This window comes from Lepidochelys kempii, chromosome 21 (assembly GCF_965140265.1).
Source record: "Lepidochelys kempii isolate rLepKem1 chromosome 21, rLepKem1.hap2, whole genome shotgun sequence".
Classification (NCBI taxonomy): Eukaryota; Metazoa; Chordata; order Testudines; family Cheloniidae; genus Lepidochelys; species Lepidochelys kempii.
In genome coordinates, this window is record NC_133276.1 from 10,846,168 (window position 1) to 10,866,500 (window position 20,333).

Here is a 20,333-nt window from a genome sequence, read left to right on the forward strand (position 1 = left end):
TAGTTCCAATCTGTCCTCCCATAACCGCCCCCGACCGCTGCCTTCTCTGCCAGTAAGCGTCCACAGTCCTTCCCCGGCTCAGCTCGAAGGAGCTTCTGTCGTCTGTGAGCGCAGGGGGCACCCGGGGCTCCTCACTTCTGCTTTGCTTGTGACCTCCCTCAGCTACACCACCGTCTACCGCGAGCTGGAGCAAACCATCCGCATGGCGGACGCGCAGGAGGACCTCAGGTGGTTCCGCGGCACCAGCGGCCCGGGGATGCCTATGAACTGGCCCCAGTTTGAGGTGAGGCTCCCACCTGCCCCGTTCCGGCTGCCGTAAATGGGGAGGGGGACAGGGAGGGGTTTGCACTGGGCATGGGGAAGGGACCGTGGCGGGTAGGTGGGTGAAGAGAGCCTGGCAGGTGCACAGGGGCACATGTTGCTTTGTGTCTCCAGGAGTGGAACCTGGACATCACGCACACGATAACAAGGCGAGAGAAGATTAAGAAGAACGAAGGGGTGACCCTGACCAACGCCACTGCAGTGAGCGAGTCAGCAGCACTGGCCGGGGACCGTGGCAGGTGACAACGCCCAAGCTGCGAGGGGGGGGCCCTCCGATTTCCAGTCCACAGGGAGGGATGGGGAGGGCTGCAGAGACACAGTGGAGGTGTGGGGGGGGGAAGCAGGGAACATACATCTGTTCTTTGTTTAGAAGCCCTCTCATACAATTTATTTCCACTGCGGGCGGTTCCTGGGGGATACACCGCGATACAGCCGAGGGTCTTTGCTGCCAGTCCTGTAACTTCTGGCTCTGGGGCAGCGATCTGAGTGCCGGTGTGACTCCGCCCCTTATCAGGTGAAATCCAGCTGTCGAGGCCCCAGCTCTCTCTGTGTCTGGGGAAGGCCCTGGCAGCTTACACTCCCTCTTCTGCTGGGACCCACACACTCCTGCCCCCTGCGTCCGGGCCTCCCTCCCTCCCTCTCTTCACAGCACTTTCTACCTGCTTTGCGTTCCCAGTGTGAGCAGCTACGAGCGCAGCCAGCCCTACACTACTGAGTGGTCGGACGACGAGGGCGGCAACTCCCTCAGTGCCAGCGAGGCCAACGGCGGCACCAACCCCTTTGAGGAGGAGCCGGCGGGGAAAGGGATGCGTGTGCGGGCTCTATATGACTACGACGGGCAGGAGCAGGATGAGCTGAGCTTCAAAGCGGGTATGGTGCAGGGCACGCCCGGTAGCTGGTGCTAGCATCCTGGCACAGCAGAGGTTAGGGCAGGGGGTGATGGTGGGAAGCTGGCCCTTTTAAAGAGACTTCCGCCCAGCCAGGGGTCTGGGGCTACATAAGAGGGTTTTTGTTGTTTTGTGAAAGTTTGACTTAACGCAGTGGTGCCACGTCTGAATTACCCAAGCCCCCCAGTGTTTACCGTGAACATAGAGGACAGGGGGGAAGTTTTTGGCTCCTCACGCACTTATATAACACAAACAAGGCATGGCTGGTTTGGCTCCAACTTTGCAGAAACCCCTCCCTCATGGCCTGAGCCTGGAACACATCCATCCAGTGGGAGTCACTTTGGGAACGGTATAAGTTAACTGGGGTAGTACAGAACGGAAGTTGGGATACAACACACAGATCCATAGAATCCACTTTTTCAATCTCTGTTACATGTCCCCTTGCGGTAGCTGGATAAGTATCTTCCACTGCTATCAGCCAGTGGAGTTACTCCTTCAGCTCAAGTGGTAGAGTGCCAGACTGGAAATTCAAGGTTCAGGCCCCTCTAACCATCCATGGTGTGTGCATTGAGGGTAAGAGGGCCACAGACGGCGGACTGGCAGTGAATTCTTTATTTCTGCTTTTTGCCTCAGGCGACGAATTAACCAAATTAGGTGAAGAAGATGAACAAGGATGGTGCAAAGGGCGTCTAGACAATGGGCAACTCGGCCTTTACCCAGCCAACTATGTGGAGTCAATCTAACCTCGTGGTGTTCTCGTCTTTGCTGTCCGAAAATAAACAAACCCTCCGTCGTCGTCATTTCTCTACATCAGCCAACCAGCCATCTTGCCGTCTGGTCACTCACTCTGCACCGTTAGAGATTCAAGCATATTTTCCAACCAAGCTTTTATTTTTTTAAGAGCCGTCTCTGAAGAGTATTTTGCCTACTGGCTTTTCTTCCTCTTCTTCTTTTAAGATAATGTGAAGTGAAAGGTCGACGTCCGTCTTTTTTTTTTTCAAAGCAAAAAGCCAATACCTCAAGATTTTAAAGCCCAACCAATGAGAACATTTCCAGGGCTTCTGATTGGTTGGTTTTTAAGGCAATTGTAATCATAAGCCGCCTTCCCATTGGCTGGAACTGTTCTGAAACTCATGGCGCGTCAACTGCTGGGACCGATCAAATTTGCCCTATTGGAACATAACCAAATTAAAATGGGAGAATGGAATTTATCCCCTTTTATTTATGTGCAGATTTTTATACTCACCCTCCCTATTCATTGTCTCTCCAGTTTCTCCGTCCTTGGGGAAGGTAGGGGGGAGGGAATCTCCCTACCTATCCCGTGCCCTCTCCCATTCATCCCAAACCACGTCCATGGACTGTACATCTCCCATCCAGCTGACCACCCTGAGTCTTGGAGTTGGGCAAGGATTAGGGCTTATTGATGTCTTGCAAGGAGGAATGGTTGCCTGTAAATTAAAGGAAGATTCCTCATCCCAGTGAAAGCTTTGGGGACCTCCCCCCCTGCCTTTTTTTTTTTTTTTTTTTTTTTTTTTTAAAAAGAGTATGGTCTTCCTCTCTTCCTCCTCCAATCAGACATCACTATGGTGTGGTTGCTGGTATCCTATTGTCATCCTGGACTCAGCAAAGGCTTCCTTCCAATGCTCTTCAGTGACATTGCATCACTTCCTCAGTCCAGGTTCCCAGCAAGGCTGTACAAGTTCTCCGGTCTGAGACAGGAATGCCTCTGCATCTGGCAAAACCTGGGCACGCTGGAGCAAAGGCACCCGTGGACCCTGAACCACAATGCAGACTCCTGCTCCCTCTTCAGGGGATGCTTGGTACACTGCTGTGATGTGGAGAGCAGTGTAGGCCTGTGAAAGCTAATGGAGGCCTGCACTCTGGGAGGGAGCGAACCAGGCCTTGAAATGCATCACCTCTTCCATTAGATTCTTTGGAGATTTGCACCGCTGCTTCACCGCTGTTGGAAACCTCTTCGTAACAGTGACAGGAGCTGGGGTGATACAGGGTGCCAGGCTGGGATGAATCTTAGGCCTGGATCAAGACCTCCTTCCTCGGAAAGCAATCTCACCAGGGACCATCAGAGGGACTATTTTTCTGACACTGAACTAAGGTGGGACCACACTTCACTGTCCCGTTCTTTGCACTGGAATGTGGTGGAGATTTATATTTATTCCAACCCCATGTGGATGGATGCAGGAGATTCCTTTTATATGTGCAGGCTCTCTCCCCCAGCCACCTGATGGATGGTGCAGGGGGCATGGAGAGGAGTCGCCTGGCATTCTGACTGGGTGCGTAGCGTGGGAGATGCTCCAGGCCACCACCCTGCATAGGACGCATGTGGAAGAGTCACAGATGAGAAGCATTTAGTAAATGAAGCCTGCACTACTGTCAGACAGAAGAGGGCCCCTCCTTCAGGTGGTAGCAACAAAGCTAAGAAGAACTCATCTGGATAGCTTTGCGTACCTGGTATGGGCTCTGGATGCAGCTTCCAAGAGAAGAGACCGTGGAACTGGATTGGTGCGTATGGAATGGATTCCAAGCCTGGAGCCCAACCAGTGTAAGGGTGGGGATAGGTGCTGAAGCTGCAACACAGAGGAAAGACAGCTATAAAGCAAGCTGCTGTGTCCCTTCCCTAGTGAGAATAGGTGTCCTCCAGTCCCATTCATGGCCCTGAGTCCTGTTGTGAGCTCCCTGGAGGGACTGTGAATAGGATTCCCCAGCAGCTGCTCTGCACCTTCCTCATGAAAGGCATTTTCACCCCATAGGCCATGCTGATCACACATGACCTGTCCCCTGACTTCCAAGCCAAGCCTGCACTTCTGTTTGCCAGCAGTCTAGGTGTGGGTGCTCCAGCACGCAATTCACCCCTGTGCAACTCCATTGACCTCAGTGAGCTTAAGCGGGGGTGGATTGGACCCTGAGACTTTCCTGAGCCACGATAATAGCAACGGGATGTTCTGCATCAACTGGAAACATGGCAGAACCAGGCACTCGGCCCCGAGAGAAGGAAGTAAAGCGTGTAGGGCCCAATTCCAATTTCAGTTTCACTGGTGTAAATCTGGAGTGACTCTGCCAGAGTCCCAGAGGTTTTACTCTGGATTTAGATCAGCATCTGGCCTAAAGGCAATGGTTTGGGAACCAAAGAGTAAATGCCAAATGGAAGAGAACATCAAAGCAAAATCTGCCTGGAGTGAAACAACCAGGGTCTCCTCGCTGAGAATAAGAGAGGATGGGGAGGGATTGGTGTTTACTCTGATCCATGGAGGAAAGGGGCCATTACATTGCTGTAGCTCTTGCAGAAGGAGCTGACCTTGCCACGCCCAGCCTTCCAAGCGCTAACCACGCCTGGGGAATGCCTGTGGCTTCTTCCATCAGTGGCAGGTGGAAGGTCCCCACAAGGGCACAAAGGTGGCATCCCAGGGCTATGAAAGAACAATCCCTTAGTCAAACGCTACATGGAGCTGTGGTATCTCAGTTTTTTAACCCCCCACAAGCCAGGATAGCAAAGTGAAGACCATGGGAGAAAGGGACACTTGCTTTTGCTTCTGCTTCAATCAGATCGGGGATGTGAATACCGGCTGGCATCCCACAGCAAATAGAACATCTTCCTTGGAAGGTTTTGCTAGAGACAAGCAGGCAGGAGCTGTTCAAAGGGTCAAGTTTCCCCTGGAACAAAGGGATGGCCATTCACCAGTGGCTTTGGCCCGAAGACTGAGATAACACTGCCGGCCGTAGTCTGTGGGAGAGGTCACCAGAAGACTAAACCACCACACAGCTACTCATGTTGTCATCACTCTCTGTGGCACTAGACACGCTCCTGAGCCTATAACCCTACGTGCAAACAACGCAGGTCTGAGCTCCATCTGTACAGATTATTTCATAGCCCTGGGATGCTTTGTAAGTGGGGCCTTCCAGAAAGCCCGCGCTGGAAGGAGCAGCTTTCCTGATCACAATGGGAGGGTGTTGCTCCGTAGGCTCACAACATAACCCAACCCAAAATCTTCCCAGGAGACAAGCTGGCAAAAGCAAGCCTAGTTGTCAAAACTGTTTCCTCCTGCTGGCAATGAAGTTGAGTCACTTCTCATCCAACCACATATTTCCTTTCCTAATCCCTGGGTGAGCCTCAGGCTGGTTTCATCAATGCCGAATGCAAAGACGAGCCATTCAGGAGATTCCTAGCCAGAATTTAGCAAGACATCATCTCCCCGGCCTCCCGCCCACTCAGGACAAAAAGATATTGACTGGTAGACTTTTGTGCTAGAGACTTATATAACAACTCCCCTGGGGCAGGTCTTGAGAAGCCTCTTCCTGCCCTGAGTGTAAGTGAATGGAGCTAAACACTCCATTGGTATTCAGCCTCCACCTGGCTCTTTTTCATCCTGGCCCTGCCCCTTGCAACGTAGCTTCCTTTGCTTGTTTGTGCAGGATTATTTTTTTCCTGCAGAGAGTGGGAAAGCTCAGCATAAAATAACCCATTGTGAGCCCTTGGCAGATGGTTTTCCTCCATTGAGCTTCAGTGGCTTCTTCCAGCCGACATCTCAGCTGGGCTCACCCTGGCCTTCCAGCCACTTGTCCTACAACGTGGGCAGCTGGACTTGAACCACTGCACCAGCTGGATGCCTCCATTGCCCCTACCTGGCAAGAGCAGCCCTTCATGAGTCACAGCTGACCCTTGGCTCACCCTGCCCGCCCCATTTCCAGCAGGCTCTACCTCCTCTCAGCATCTGGCTACAGTGCTCCTCAGACAGCCTCCACCGGGGCAGCTGGTGTCTTGGAGGTGCAGAAAAACTACAGAGAACACTTTACAAAGCAGATTCAAATTCCATATGGCCCACGGGGGCATATGGGTAACAGGTTATTTCCCATTCCTCACCCTCACCCCTTGAGCAGTTCAAGGAGAAAAGCTCCTCCTGATTTTTCCACAGGAAGCCGCAGATCATTGCTTATTTATCCCCCATCATCTTCAAATTCATCAGCCACCTCCCCTCCACGCCCTCCTCCTCAATCTGTTTAGTTCATGAATTATTGACTCCGGTGACCAAGAGTTCTTCCTGCCCGAATAAATGTGCTGCATACCGGATAACATAGACAAGAGCTCTCCAACCTTCAGCTCTGTTTCTTCCATTAGTTAACAACAACAAAAGTCAAGGAAATGCTGTCGTCTCAGCACTGCACCTGTTTTTTGTACGTTGTGCAATTTAAAAAAGATCTATCGAAATATATATACATATATATTGTGATTGTATTACTGTGGATACGACAAAAACAACAAAAAGAGTAACTGAGCTATGTAATTGTTATATGGATTTAAAACCTCCTTTGATTCTTGTGCTCCAATACCGCCCGGTGTAGATGTAACTGTCACCTTTACCAGATGAGCATTACTTTTGGGTTTGGTTTGTAGCAGGCAGTGAGTGTAGGGAGTAAGAGCAGGGATATTTCTCAATCGCCAGCATGGTGGGGGAAGGAGGGCACTTGGTGCTGTGCCTTCCCCCCCACATCCTGCACAGGAAGTTCGTTGCCTTCCTCTCGCCCAGGCCTTCCACCTCCACCCGTTGCATGCCGAGTTATCGCTGCACCTGAAGGAGGCATAACAGCAGCTGGGCAGGCCTTGTTGTGTTCCTCCAGAGAAGCTCAAGAACCAGGGGGCCTGGTTTTCAGAAGCCTTGAGCGCTTGCTGACTTAACCTGGAGTTGTGGGGGCTCAGTCCCTCTGACCACCAGGACCTGAGTGTTCTCAAAACACATCCCTACAAGGTGCTGAGAAGCTGAGCCTGTTGCAGGAGCAGGCCAGAGCTCAGGAAACAGGTGGAAAAGGCCATTTGCAACGAAGACCAACTCTGTTATCGCTCCTCATAGGAGATGGGCCAGGACCTCCACCATGAAGCCTTTGTTAATGGGGAGGAGGGAGTGGACCAAATCCCTGATGCTGCCTCAGGGGCTTTGCTTCCAAGTCAGATCCAAAGCCAGATGCAGGGGAGGGGGTCTAAAGTTTTGCTGTCAGGACGAAGCCAAGATCCTTGCAAGATTTTGAGTCTCTCCAGATCGAGTTGTGGGGGTGTGTTTGCCTCCCGCCGAGGCTGCGATCATGCAGCATTGGATTTTAGCATTGTCCAACCCGAGGCCCAAGTTCCAATTCAAACCCAAGCCTGAAAGGGCAGGGGAAACCCAATCCTCATAGCCACCCCCTTGGCCCATCTCACCTCCTGATGTTCGGTTCCAGGAATGTTTGGCAGGGCCTTTTCCACACTGCAGCTCCAGGTCAGAGGAACTTTGAGTTTGGAATGGCAGAAGAGGGACACTCAGGCTTTATTTAGTTTTTGCCAAGCTTAGAACAGCTCTAACGCAGTGACTCCAGGGCCTTGGTCCAGCTGGGACAGAAGAAACAGCCCTTACGTCAAGTGGGTGAATGTTTTCACCGTAGGTAAAGAGATGGGAGTTGGCCATGTCCCGCATGGAAGGCATTGGAACTTCCCTCTGCTTTAGGGCGCCGGGGATGGGAAACATGGAACTGAGTGTAAGGTGCAAAGGAAAAATCTCTTTTGTTGCTCCAGTGAAGTCAGCAGAGCCACATCCAAGAGGAATTTGGCCCATTCTCTTTAGAAAGACACGTGACCTGTCTCCCAAGCCAGCCAGCAATAACCAGAGATGGACACTTCTTCTCTCAGTAAAGGTCCTTTGAAGGAGATTTTCCCCTGATGCCGAGACTCCCTAAGGAGCAAGCAAGATGCAACCCAAACACTAGGGTAAATCACAACGTAAGAGTGCAGTCCTGCAAGATCCTGAGCACTCTGAATTCAGACCGGGCTTGGCCGGAGTTTGGAGGCCCCTCCGCAGGAGTGGTCCCTACATTATCCAATAGCTTCCCGGAGTAGGTTGTAACCTAATAGGACTGAGCTGAGTCACTTTTAGGTCAGGCTCTCAAGCACAGTTTAAGAATATTTAATCCGCCACATGGAGCAAGTCCTCTACTTCCTCCCCTTGACTGCTCCACTGAATGGTGTTAGCTCCTAAATCCATTGCCTTCTCAGTGGGCAGCCTCCGGTCACCCAATCCATCACGGAGGCTCGGAAAGACACACCACTCCCAGGAGAATAATTCTATATTTAGATGGAGGGTTGTGGCATGGGCAGAGCACGCAGGGCAAAGCCTTTACCCTGGCAAAAGAATGTTGCAAGCACTCCACCCTCCGCCTTTCCCCACAGGGCCGAACCACCGCCAGAAAGTAGCGGGGTTAAGAGAAGGCAAACCTGACCTATGAGGCTTTAAAATTGGAGGCTGCCCCTTTATGGCCGAGGGAAACTTCCAGGGCTCATATATAAGGGCACAGAGTTTCCAGTGGTTGAGATAACGCCACCGTCTGTCTAGCTCTAGACGTATCTCTCGAGGGAGAGGACAGAAATGGGGGCATGGCCTTTGCTTAACGTTTCCCATTAGAGCCCTGGAGGTTTGGGGGGCAATCTTGAGGCTGTAATTAACAGTGTTACTGTGAGCAAAGCTACACTAGGAGAAGGAGAGAGTGTGTATCTGGCACGCAAGGCTGCCTATTCCATAAAGGAAAAAAAACAGATAATACTTTAAAAATATAGTAATAAAGAAAAAGGATTATTTTATTCATGCACCGTGTATTTTGCCTTGTTATTGGGGGTGTTAAGCATCACTGGGTCACCTCTTTAGGCAGTGTCCTTACCTGCTCCCTTAAAGGCACAGTAGTCCAGGGGGACAGGAGGTCTGATTGTGCAAAAGCAGCACCTAGACGTGAGTGAACATTTTCATACAGCCTCATGCAAGAACGTGCCTCTGCCCTAGCAATAAGGGAAAGGGATGGGGGAAAGCAAAGGAGGATCTACGGACCAAATTGGCATGTGTTTATGGGTTCCCAACTTGAGACACCACCAAAGGTTGCAGGGCTGGGGTGACAGAGATGGCAGAAGGGCAGCTTTGTTTGCCTTTGACATCATGTTGCTATAGCAAAAATCAAGGTGGACAGCAGCAGCTGCTCCCTACACTTAAAGTTTGTTACTACTGCCCCGCAGCCTTCATACACACACACGCTCTTGGACCGTGCATGTTCCCTGCACATATATAGGGACGCACACACACGTTCTCATACACAGAGGCAAGGAAACACTTACTTTGCACATATCTGCATACACCCTTTCCACTGCAAACTGAAAAAAACAACAACCCCAAAACAGACTAGACCATTGTTCATTGTAATAGAGAGGAGGTTACTGGATCGATCCTCGGCTAGGGGAGGGGTCTATTAGCCACTTGATTCACATCAATTTTCCCCCTCTTCATTACACACACAAATAATCACATGGCACATATTTCACTGTTTTTCAGAAGACACAAAGCTGTCTCCCCCCACCTCTACCCCCCGCAAGGCATCAGAACTTCAAGGCAACGAGATACAACATATGCTGGGAATCTAAGCACTTGAGCTCCTACTCTGACATGTAAACAATACAAAATTATCAGAAGGAAATACAAAGGCAGCAGCCAACACAGGCAGCTCTTTTAAGTTAAAAAAACAAAAACAAAATAAAACATGTATGTATATTTTTCTTTAAATTCTTACAAAGGATTTGACAGATAACCTTGTCTCCCTTCTAAATGCTTCATTTGAACCTGGACCACAACGTCTCAGCAGCCAAAACCAAAAGAAAACAAATGAAAAAATTATAATATAAAAGATCAACATTACCAGGTAACTTGGCCTGTTATGAAATGTACAGTTTAAACAATCCTCTACCCTCTGTCCAAATTCTATTGTACTATAATCTTGTCATCTTCTGTTGATTTGTTTCCCTGTAGGAGTAAACTGCGGAAATGTAAAAAAAAAAAAGAAAAATCCCTTTAAAAACAGGTACAAGAATAAGGCAGTCAAGAAAGCCCTGTGCAGTGCTGGTGGGTCTCTGTCTAGTTCTTAGCCGACAGATGTCCATACGTAGTTGGCAGTCTGAGCAGAAAGATTAAAGACTGACTGGGGCAGAGAGATCACACACAGGCTGAGCCAAAGTGCTGGCTATTTTGGGGGTGGAGGTTGGAATGCAAACCTTGATCTGAATTTTGCAAATGGCTCCATTCTTTATAATGCGCTGAATCAAAAAGCCCAGATTCAAACACCTTGGGGACTTTGAAATCTGGATCCAAAGTCTGCAGCCTTGAGCCCATATTGGATGGAGAATGACTTCCTTCGTCAACGCTAGAAGGGGGACTGCCAGATCGGGACTGAAGCTGGAAGTATGGGGGTAGGAAAATTTGCCTTGTTGATACCCAGGCTATACTGTCAGTCTTCAGGATGTCTGCCCCAGCCCCTTTCAACACCAATGAATTCCCTTAATCACCAGCCAGATTAAGGAGGCAGAATACAGCCTTACTATAAAAACAAGCTGAACCTCTGGTCACCAAAAGTTAACCCAGTTGTCGTGCTGCACTCTACCCACCTTTGATTACTCTGTGCTCCGAGAGCAGGCTGGGTCTTTCTCCAGTCTTTGCTTGCCCAGGGTAGGCAGCAGATTTCTCACAAACAGGCTGGTGGTGTCACTAGGAAACTAATCAGCACAACTGGGGCATAAACGCCACAAGTTGTGGGGAGGAAGGGAACCCTGCTCAGTGGCCTTTATTTTGCCCCCAGTGGGGCAGCACAGAAGGGGTGCAAGATACATTGGTCCCACTCTGTTTGCAATCTACTCTTGCTTAGGAGATTGGCCAATGAGCAACCTGTCCAGCAGGCAAAGCAACATACTACACAGCCTGCTGACTCCATGCTTCTCAGAAGAGCTTTTTGGTGTTACCCTGCTGCTCAGCCAGATGGCCTTCTCATGCATCCAAGTGCCAGGGTGTCCCAGCTTTGGGTCAGCGTGAGCCCTGGCAGAAGGCTGCTGTGTATGATCCTATTGTCTTTCCTTTCAAATGAGCCTTTCTCACATCCTGCACATGGGTGACTTTGTCCTTTCACATACAATGCCCGAAAATGGTCACTGCAGCCATTCAAGTGTACACCACAAACTGGCTAGTCCAGTCATTTCAGATCCAAGTTGGGTGTCAGGGGTTTGGCCCAGTTAGGCAATCCCCAAGTTAGAGCCCACCCCGTGATCAGCCATGCTTGTCTTTGGTTTACAGCTGGTGCTGCTTTTGCCAAAGGCAACAGGAGATGAACTGGGGTAGGTAGTAGCAGAACTTGACTCCAAAACAACATTTGGGCCAGATTCTGATCTCATTTACACCAATGTGAATCCAGAATAACCCGGCTGAAGTTCAGAGGGTTACTCCCGATTTATACCGGCCTAAGTAAGTTCAGAATCTAGTTCTGAAGTATGATAATGGTGCTAAGGAATAAGGCACCCAGAAAAAGGGAAGCAGCCCACTGCATGTCTCAGGGGGTCAGCTGGACACAATGAACTTGGCTGAGCGATTTTCCAGATATAGCAAGGCACATGCTTCAGAACTGCTTTTCCGTAAGGAAGAGAAACAGGACAGTTGAGAGGTTCTTGGACACCCCAGCCAGCTATGCAGCTGCTACCCAGCATCACACGCTACAGGACGATTCCACTGCTTCCCACTGCTGACCCACCTCCAAACGAGCCCACGAGGGAGGAGAATACTTCAGCTGCAGCATCTCCGGCTAATAACCCTCAGTTCTTCTGGCAGTCATCTACACCAGAGCATTGCTGCTCTCTGCCAGCTCACAGAGCCCCACCACACTGGATCATCCCTACACCACCACACAAGGCTGGGGGGCGTTGCCTAGTTGATCACATGCAGACAGCAAGGGGTGGGGGGGAGATTGCCAGTTAATTATTAGACTGACCAGCTACTTTTCTAGCTCAGAGAAGGATAGAAGATCACCCCTTTAAGGAACAGATTTCAGTTAGGGTATTAGTGAGGGAGTTGTCCCATTAAAGAAAGGCTCTGGACTGGCTGACGGGGTGGGGGGGGAGGAATTATCTCTCCTCCCTGCCCAGAGAACGGCTTTAGACCAGGAAAAAGCAAGACCAGTAGAATTGCCATGACAATATCCTTGGGATATTTCAGGACAACTCAAGTTCCGCACCTGGAAGGGGAAAGCATTGACGAAGGGAAACTGAATCTGATTATCACATATCACTGTGCGGTATGTGTGTGGGGTGGGTCTTATCAATCTTCAGGGCACACAACCGTCTCTAACTGATGGGGATCAGGAATAAACTTCCCCTGGGGGCAAGTTACCCATCACTGCAGGGATACCTGCACCTTTCACTAAAGCAGGGGTGGCCAGCCAGGGTCAGAAACAAGGACCAGTGGTCTGATGCAGTATGACAACTCCTATGTCCCCACAGCGGGGACTTGTGGGCAGGACACCTGGGTTCTACCCCCAGCTACTTTGCTGCGTGACCTCCAGGGTGTCATAAATCTCTGCTAAGTGGCATCTGGCCTGGTGGTGCTTCTCACACAGCCAAAGACTTGAAAAGCTGCGGGAGGAAATTTAACCTCATCCACAACAGTCAGACGTAACTTCTATTGGTTTGACGTTGCTTGCAGGCAGCATCCCCTCAGCCCCTGCACCCCACCCAATTGTTATGCCCTCCTCTCACACACTTGATTCCCTCACACCGCAGCTTTAGAGGGAGAAAGGGGCTTTTTACACAAACTCATTGGCCCCAGAATTAAATGTATACACTCTATTTCACAGGCAGTCCATTGCTAGGAGGGGGTTCTTCCCCGCAACACACACACTTTGTAGCCTGGGGGAGGTTGGAAGCTCTGAAGTTCATCCGGGAAGTTTGATGCATTTCCAGCCTCTTGCACAATCCTAGACTTCAGCTTTATTATCAAAGGTGGATCTCTTTTTGGAAGCGGGTGGGAGATGCTGTGGTTACAGGGATCCCACCAGGAGGTCAGTCCATTCCCCTGCTCCTGCCCCCTTCTCAGACGGGGTGTACAAACTGGTAGACCAGGCGCTGGGAGATGTCAGGTTTCCGGATGATCCCTTTCTTGTAATACTGCCGGATGGAGCGGCTCAGCTTGTCATAGTTCATGGCGGGCCGATTCTTCCGGATTCCCCATAAACGAGCCACCTGGGCAGAGTCCTCGATCTTGAATATGCCTGAGAGAGGAACATGCAGAGAAAAGGGAGGCAAAAATATCGGATGAGGACCCAAGGTCACTGAGAGGCCGCGTAATCTAGTGGGCAGAGCACAGGACTCGGGAAATTTGGGCTCTAGTCCCAGGTCTGACACAGCTCCGCTGGGGGGATGCTGACAAGTGACTCCCACTCTCCGTCTGGCTGTTTCCCCTCTCACCCTTCGTCTGCCTTGTAAAGTCTTTGGGGCAGGGACTCTGTGGGCACGTCGAACACAGGCAGCGGCAGTGAACCTCCAAGCCCAGCTCAGCAAACTCAGGCTCACGGGGTTCATGCTAAGAATAGCTGGGAAGATGTTCAGCATCGGGCTCGGACGCCTGAGGCAGGGGGCATAAGCATCAGAGCCTAGGCTGCAACGTCTACATAGCTACACGTCTACAGCAGGGTGAGCCCCATGAGCGTTCGCCTGTCGACCTGAGCTCAGAGGCTTGCTGCCGTGCGCTGGATAGACACAGCCGCAATGTGCAGAGCCGAGCATGCTCGGGCTTTGATCTAGGCGCGACAGGAATCCAGGATCAGGAGCCCAGTTTCACCAAAAAGGAAGTTTAGGGAATGGAAAATAGAGCTTGGGTTCCCACAAACCCACTGAGGGATGGAGTTTGGGAAAGATAATGGGAGACTCAGATTTGTGTCTATGGCAATGGGTACCTTAGTCATACAGACAGGGAGACACCCAAGCATACCATCCGATTCTGATCTTGCTCACACCAGTGTAAACTGGGAGTCACTGGGCTTGATTTTCTGGGTGCAAAGAGAAGAGCAGAGCAGAAAATCTGGCCCTGTGGAACGACGACAGCAGAATCTGGCCCAGAGAGCTCTGTGGCGGAGGACCTGCCTGGGTGAATACTCGTGCTATGAGACTCGACACTGTGGGGCCTGGGGGACAGAGGTTGTGCCGCAGATAGAAAAAGTGGCTTTGAGCTCCCCAGGAGGAGTCAGCGGCCCCCACCTTTCTCCTTATTGAGCCAGCGAATGAACCGCCCATAGTGATGAGGCTTCAACAAAAGCTCTTTGAGGAACTGCCAGAGGTGGATGGGCTGGCCTGAGCAGGAGGAGTCCACCTCGCTATCCGTCCAGCTCTCGTCACCCGCTGCGGCAGAAAGGAAGCACATGCCAGCTGTTAGTCAGTCGCTGTCAGCACAGAAGCGAGTGGCTCTGGAGACTGGGAACGGAGGGAGTCTTTCCCCTTCAGCTTGCCCAAGTCATCGCGACTCATCAGTGGCCAAAAATTGCTGCCATCTGATGAGAGGAAGGATGGTTCAGTGGGCAGGGCAATAGCCTGCAACTTGGGAATCTCAGGCTGAGTTACCTACTCTGCCACAGACTCCCTGTGTGACCCTCAGCAAGTCACTTAGCCTTTCTGTGCCTCAGTGCCCCAGCTGTAACCTGGGGATAATAGCCCTGCCCTGCCTCCCAGAAGTGTTGTAAAGACTGAGTTTGTCAGCCCTTTGGGGCAGGGACCATCTTTTTGTTCTGTATTTGTACAGCGCCGAGCACAGCGAGGTGCTGGTCCATGGCTGGGACTCCTGAGTGCCCCAGTAATAATACATTAATAATAAATACACACCAGATTATCAGGCACTCCAATATCAGGAATATGTAAGTATCTGGGATAGATCTGATAGTCATGTCCCCTTTGGGCTTGTTATTAACCAGACTCATTTTTGACAGGTTTCAGAGTAACAGCCATGTCAGTCTGTATTCGCAAAATGAGCTACAGCTCACTTCATCGGATGCATACTGTGGCAAGTGTAGAAATCCACCCAGGGTGGATTTGTGCTAGAAATGGCCCACCTTGATTATCATACACATTGTAAGGAGAGTGATCACTTTAGATAAGCTATTACCAGCAGGAGAGTGGGGTGGGGGGAAGTATTTTTTCATGCTTTGTGTGTATATAAAAAGATCTTCTACACTTGCCACAGTATGCATCCGATGAAGTGAGCTGTAGCTCATGAAAGCTTATGCTCAAATAAATTGGTTAGTCTCTAAGGTGCCACAAGTCCTCCTGTTCTTTTTACTCATTTTTGATTCATTAGCCAGGCTGTTATTGACTAATAAATAGTGTATTATAATTACCACTCTGAGAATTAATTATGATTAACATATTGGTCCTGATTGAGAGAGAAGCAACCCCTGAAATAACTGGAGACCCAGTCACTGAATCGTAAGAGAGAAACAGGTTCACTGACCCCCAGCTTCCCTCCTACCCAGTGATGAGCTGCCAGAAGCTGAAGATCCGGTTCCTTCAATCACTCCGGGTCTTTGGCGGCATGTTCTTCACTCGCTCTGGGTCTTCAGTGGCACTGAAGGGCCCACCGCCAAAATGCCGCCAAAGGCACGCAGTGCCGCCAGGTGAGTACAAATTCACAGGGGGAGCCAAGAGCTCGGGTGGGACGGGCAGGACAGGAGTTTGCCCACCCCTTTAACAACCGTTTCTCAACCAGCTGCAAAATTTAACAACCGGTTCTAAACTGGCTGAAAAATTTAACAACCGGTTCGCGCAAACCGGCTCCAGCTCACCACTATTCCTACCCCTCCTCACTTCCTGTCCTTGGCAAAGGTGGGAACTCACCACAGTATCGCACTTCTCCAGGCGTAGCCTTCTCCTTCATCCAGGCAGCTGGAAGGGAAGCACGGTCGGTGTCAGAGAGGGCGCGAGCGTCACGCGAGGGGAGCAGAATCCACCCACTACAAAGCTCACCATTCCCACAGGTAACACGGGGGAGAGAGACAAATGTCCCAAAGAAGCATGAATGGGTCCCAGCTAACTGGGCATCAGCCCCCAAGCTTTTCAGTTGAGGAAACTTTGCCACGCTCACCCCACCTCCTCCAACTCCGCCACAGCATGTACCTGATTTCCAGATGTCCAGGTGAGCATGCAGCACGTCCCCGCACACCAGGGAGCGCTGACGGAACTGCTCCTCTGACATGGCACACAGATCCTTCCCAGACAGGTCCTGGAAAGATTTCCCGATCTGGGGCAGTCGGTACTGGTGTTCGGTCCATAAGATCCACTTCTGGACGTTTCCTGGACTCCAGTCCGCCGGATCTGTGGAAGAGAAACAAAACGCCCCGGTCCTGGTGAGTGGGGCCAGGGGACACTTCCCCTCCAGAGAACACTCAGCAAGGGTTACAACAGGGAACACAGCACCCTTCCCATGCTAAAAGAGAGGGGAGCTGCCTCGGCGTGGAGGAGCAGTACTCCCTGCTCATTCCCCCTCCTCCACGGCTGGGGCAAGGAAACTACCCCTCCAGTTTCAATCTACTTCAACCACTGGAAACATGGATCTTTGATCCTTTCCTGGGTTCCCTGCCTCATTCTTTGCCCATCCCCCTGGGAACCAGGTCCCCTTCCTGTCAGGGAAACGCCCCACCTGCAGAAAGTCCCTGCCTTTACTGGGAGAAAATTCAACCCCAGTCAGCAGATTTCAAAACCACAGATCATGGGGGTGCGGGGCAGGGGAAGGGAGCATCAGAAGCACCCTTCACCTACAGCACAGGGGAGCCTCCCCAGTGCAGGCCCAGTCGAGCTGTAAAGAGCAAGTCTCTTTGTACCAAGGCCAGCAAGCGCACTTTCCAATGAATAATCCAATCAGGAGAACAAGACGGACTGCATGCCCACGGTGGAAGCAACAGCAGCATGACCTGTCTGAAGGGCTGGTTCTCCTAAAGGGGCATATTTGTCCTCCATGTGTCAAATCACTTTGTTCCCCATCGCCACTGTTTGTGAAACAGCGACACCCTGTGGAAGAGCACCTGGCTGAGGGGTGCCCAGCAGGGCTGTGCATCCAGCCAGTGGCTACTGCTTGCACACATGTGATAGGGCAACTTAGCTTCCCACATGCCGCAAGATACAAGGCTTCAACGGATGGAAATCAGCATAGCGACGCTAACTGCCAAAGGGACCAGTGGAAGAGCCAGTCCAATGTTGTTAATGCCTCAGTGCAGTGGCTTTATAGATGTTTAAAAAACTCCACAGGATAGAAAATATTTCAAATGCAGCGAGAGACCAGCCAGAGTTCTGCGGTGGTTCTGAGCTTCAAAGCCGAGAGAGTTTGGATCTGGGACTCCGGTTCAGGCCCTGATCCAGCATTAGAGGTAGAAACCCTGCGAGTTATTTTAGACACCCCTCCCCCAAAATATATGGGGGATCCCCAAAGGGTGTAAATTCACACAGCTCCATTGATTTACACCAGCTAAGGAGCTGGCCCAAAGTTCGTCATGCCAAAGGAACTCATCCTAGTAAACCAAACATACCTGCCCCCAGCTGGAGACTTTGCCACATTTGCTCTCTGTCCCAGTGCACCTTGCAGAGTCCTTTACAATCAGTGCAAGGCAGGGGTTAAAATGCGCAGTGTAGTGTTGATTATCTAGCTGGGACTCTCTGTTTCTGGCTCCAGCCATTTCTCCTACAGGCCCCAGATCCCAAACCCCACCGCTGACTGCACTGTCCACTCCGGCACTGGGACAATGAAGTGCTGTTTGCAGGGTCCTGAGCTCACTGCTGGGTTTGGCTCTTCAGAGAGGACGTGCAAGGTGCACTTTTGCACCACTGGAGTGAAAAGGCCACACTTCGACCCTGCTCCTGCTCCCACTGAATTCAGTGAGAAAATGCCCTTAGACTCAGACAGGAGCCAGCTCAGGCTCCTTTGAAGATCAGATTGCTCATTCTGGTTCCTACTAAATCCAGTCATGACTGGTGCCAGATGGCTGCAACCCTGCGGTAGGCTGCTTGTAACTCAAAGGCACGTCCACAGATATCTCATGCCATTGCATTTAAACACGTGCGCCAGATGATTTTAGAGAGAGGTACGAACCACAATGCAACGTTTGGGTCCAGATGCTCAACCCCCACACCATAAATCAAGGGTATTCGCATCGCGGGGGGGGGGGGGGGGTTGTTCCTTTCCCACTGCGCCACTATTCCCTGGCATGACTTTCTCTCCTCCCCGGTGCGTGTGGCACTTCAAAGTTTCACTATCACATCCCTGCAGCCCAATCCTGCTCCCTGTTGGTGTCACTGGCAGTTTTACCATTGACGTCAATGAAAAGCAGCCCCATCCCCACCCCCTAGAAGAACCACCTGAGAGGACAGTTCTGTTAGACACTCAATGTTCTACCACCAAGTGGGAAATTAGCCAGGAAGAAAGAAGGAAACCCATCCAGCTGCTCCCTTCCTCACCTGCCGTCCACTTGCTTAACACACGTGACTTCAAAGACACTTTTCTCCCCTGGAGAAGAGATTCCCCCTGCAACCCAGTGAAATATATTTCACATGGTCATATACATGGGAGATGGGGAAAACCTTCTAGTTCCTATAAATCCAGCTGCCCCAGCCCCTGGGGAGACCAGAATGTTCCGCTCGTGGGAAGCATCTAGAAGACTGATTTAGGAAATATGACGCCATGTCTACACTCTTGCTACTACAGCAGCTGGGCTATGGCACTGCATCACTGCAGTGTAGACACTTCCTATATCGACAGAAGGGGGGTTTCTGTTGATGTAGGTAATCCACCTTTCCAGTGGTCATCGGAAGAATCCTACACTGGGGGTTAAGTCGACCCAACTACAGTGCTTAGGGTGTGAAATTTTCACAGCCTTAAGCAATGCAGCTAAACTGACCTAAGTTTTAGGTGCAGACCGGGCCTCAGACTCTTCCACTCCCTGCCCTCACCTGTTTGACACTGCTGGGATCCAGATGTGCCAGATGCTGCCCTCTCAGGGCCTCACGCACACCCCACTCACTCTATTGCAACCCAGCAGAACGGTTTGATTATTTAAATTCCTTTCAAATAAAAGGGTCTGAACAGAAAAAAGGAATCCACATGGCTGTTTTTGCTTTGGCGACTGTTGTGCCGGGGAAGTCCACAGAGGCCAGCGGGGGTGTCTTTCCTTCGACATCCCCGGCCCCTGGAAACGCGACTCAGCCCTGCCCTGGAGGAAGTGAGGGGTGAGGAAGGAGCCTGGCCTCCCTGGCCCAGTCAGTCTTTGACCTCTCTGCTGAGAGTGCCAACAAAGAGGACAATTAGGATCTGACCCAAAGCTCACTGAGGACAACAGAAAAACTTCCAGTGCCTTCAAAGGGCTTTGGGTCCAGCTGTTGATGCCGGCTGCGCTGTGGATACCAGCGTACACAGCACATCCCGGTGCTCTCTGGTAACTGTGGAGGGCCAGGAACTCTAGAGTCACTCCATGGACACCCTGGACCAAGAGCCACCGATGCCTTTCGCCCACTGCCGAGCTGAATCCGAACCAGCCAGCGAGAGGTGACAAGCTCCACAGCTCAGTCTGGAGCCCCCCGAGCTGAGCTCTCCTTGGCCCCCTATTCCCCCCCCCCATACACACACACACAGCGTGAAAATGGAGATACAGAAGGGGCACCCACCTGCTGCAATGTTGAGGAGCTTGCAAGCCGTCTCGATGTCCTTCAGCACTTCGCCCACCACCATGCTCTGCACCTGCTCCAGCGAGTGTTCCTCCAGGTGGAGGCTCTCCTGGTAGTCCATGTCGGGGCTCAGCCCCAAGCCCTGGCTGTCGATGATGGGACACTGCTCTGGCTCCTTCTGCCCTTCGCCCCTGCCCCCTTGGCCGCTGTCCTGAGGAGTCTCCCCCAGGCCCTTGGGCACCCAGCTGGTGTCCTCTGAGTAGAGCATATCGAAGTAGTGGAGGTAGAAAGTGGGCAGGGTCTGCTCGGGTGTGGCCGGGGGGCTGGGGCTGTCCAGGGAGCTCCAGCTCCGGGTATCGGGGTCTTGTGCGGCTGGGGGCTTCTCCAGGCTGGTCAGCAGAAGGGCTTCCTGCAGGGCAATCCGGCCATGAGGCAGAGCGGTCAGCCCCTGGCCTGCGCTGCCCATCACTCTGCCTGGGTGCGTCTCCAAGTCTGCCAGCCACCAAGGGGTGGAGAGAGAAACAAACCAACAAGCACCAGTCAGAAAGGGCTGGGGCTTGATAATAATTCCTGCCTTTCTGCCCAGTGGTCAGGCACAAAGGGGG

General features: G+C 51.5%; 2 protein-coding genes across 8 annotated transcripts in view; one reads left to right on the forward strand and one right to left on the reverse strand.

Annotated features, from left to right (window-relative positions):
• The window catches only part of PACSIN1 (protein kinase C and casein kinase substrate in neurons 1), a 60,521-nt gene extending 50,534 nt beyond the window's left edge, over nt 1–9,987 (forward strand). For 4 of the 5 annotated variants that reach the window (XM_073319466.1, XM_073319463.1, XM_073319465.1 and 1 more), the window contains 4 exons: nt 163–283; nt 436–560; nt 998–1,191; nt 1,842–8,827. In XM_073319466.1, coding sequence (XP_073175567.1) covers nt 163–283; nt 436–560; nt 998–1,191; nt 1,842–1,951 — 550 coding nt within the window. In that variant the 3' untranslated portion in view covers nt 1,952–8,827. Of the gene's footprint in view, nt 1–162; nt 284–435; nt 561–997; nt 1,192–1,841; nt 8,828–9,559 lie in introns of those variants that run through there. The other variant, XM_073319467.1, reaches the window with a different exon arrangement.
• SPDEF (SAM pointed domain containing ETS transcription factor) overlaps nt 8,820–20,333 on the reverse strand; it is a 57,419-nt gene continuing 45,905 nt past the window's right edge. For 2 of the 3 annotated variants that reach the window (XM_073319468.1, XM_073319469.1), the window contains exons 2-6: nt 19,729–20,220; nt 16,195–16,392; nt 15,916–15,963; nt 14,290–14,430; nt 8,820–13,304 (exon numbers count right to left, since the gene is read on the reverse strand). In XM_073319468.1, coding sequence (XP_073175569.1) covers nt 13,126–13,304; nt 14,290–14,430; nt 15,916–15,963; nt 16,195–16,392; nt 19,729–20,194 — 1,032 coding nt within the window. In that variant the 5' untranslated portion in view covers nt 20,195–20,220 and the 3' untranslated portion in view covers nt 8,820–13,125. The remainder of the gene's footprint in view (nt 13,305–14,289; nt 14,431–15,915; nt 15,964–16,194; nt 16,393–19,728; nt 20,221–20,333) is intronic. The other variant, XR_012155783.1, reaches the window with a different exon arrangement.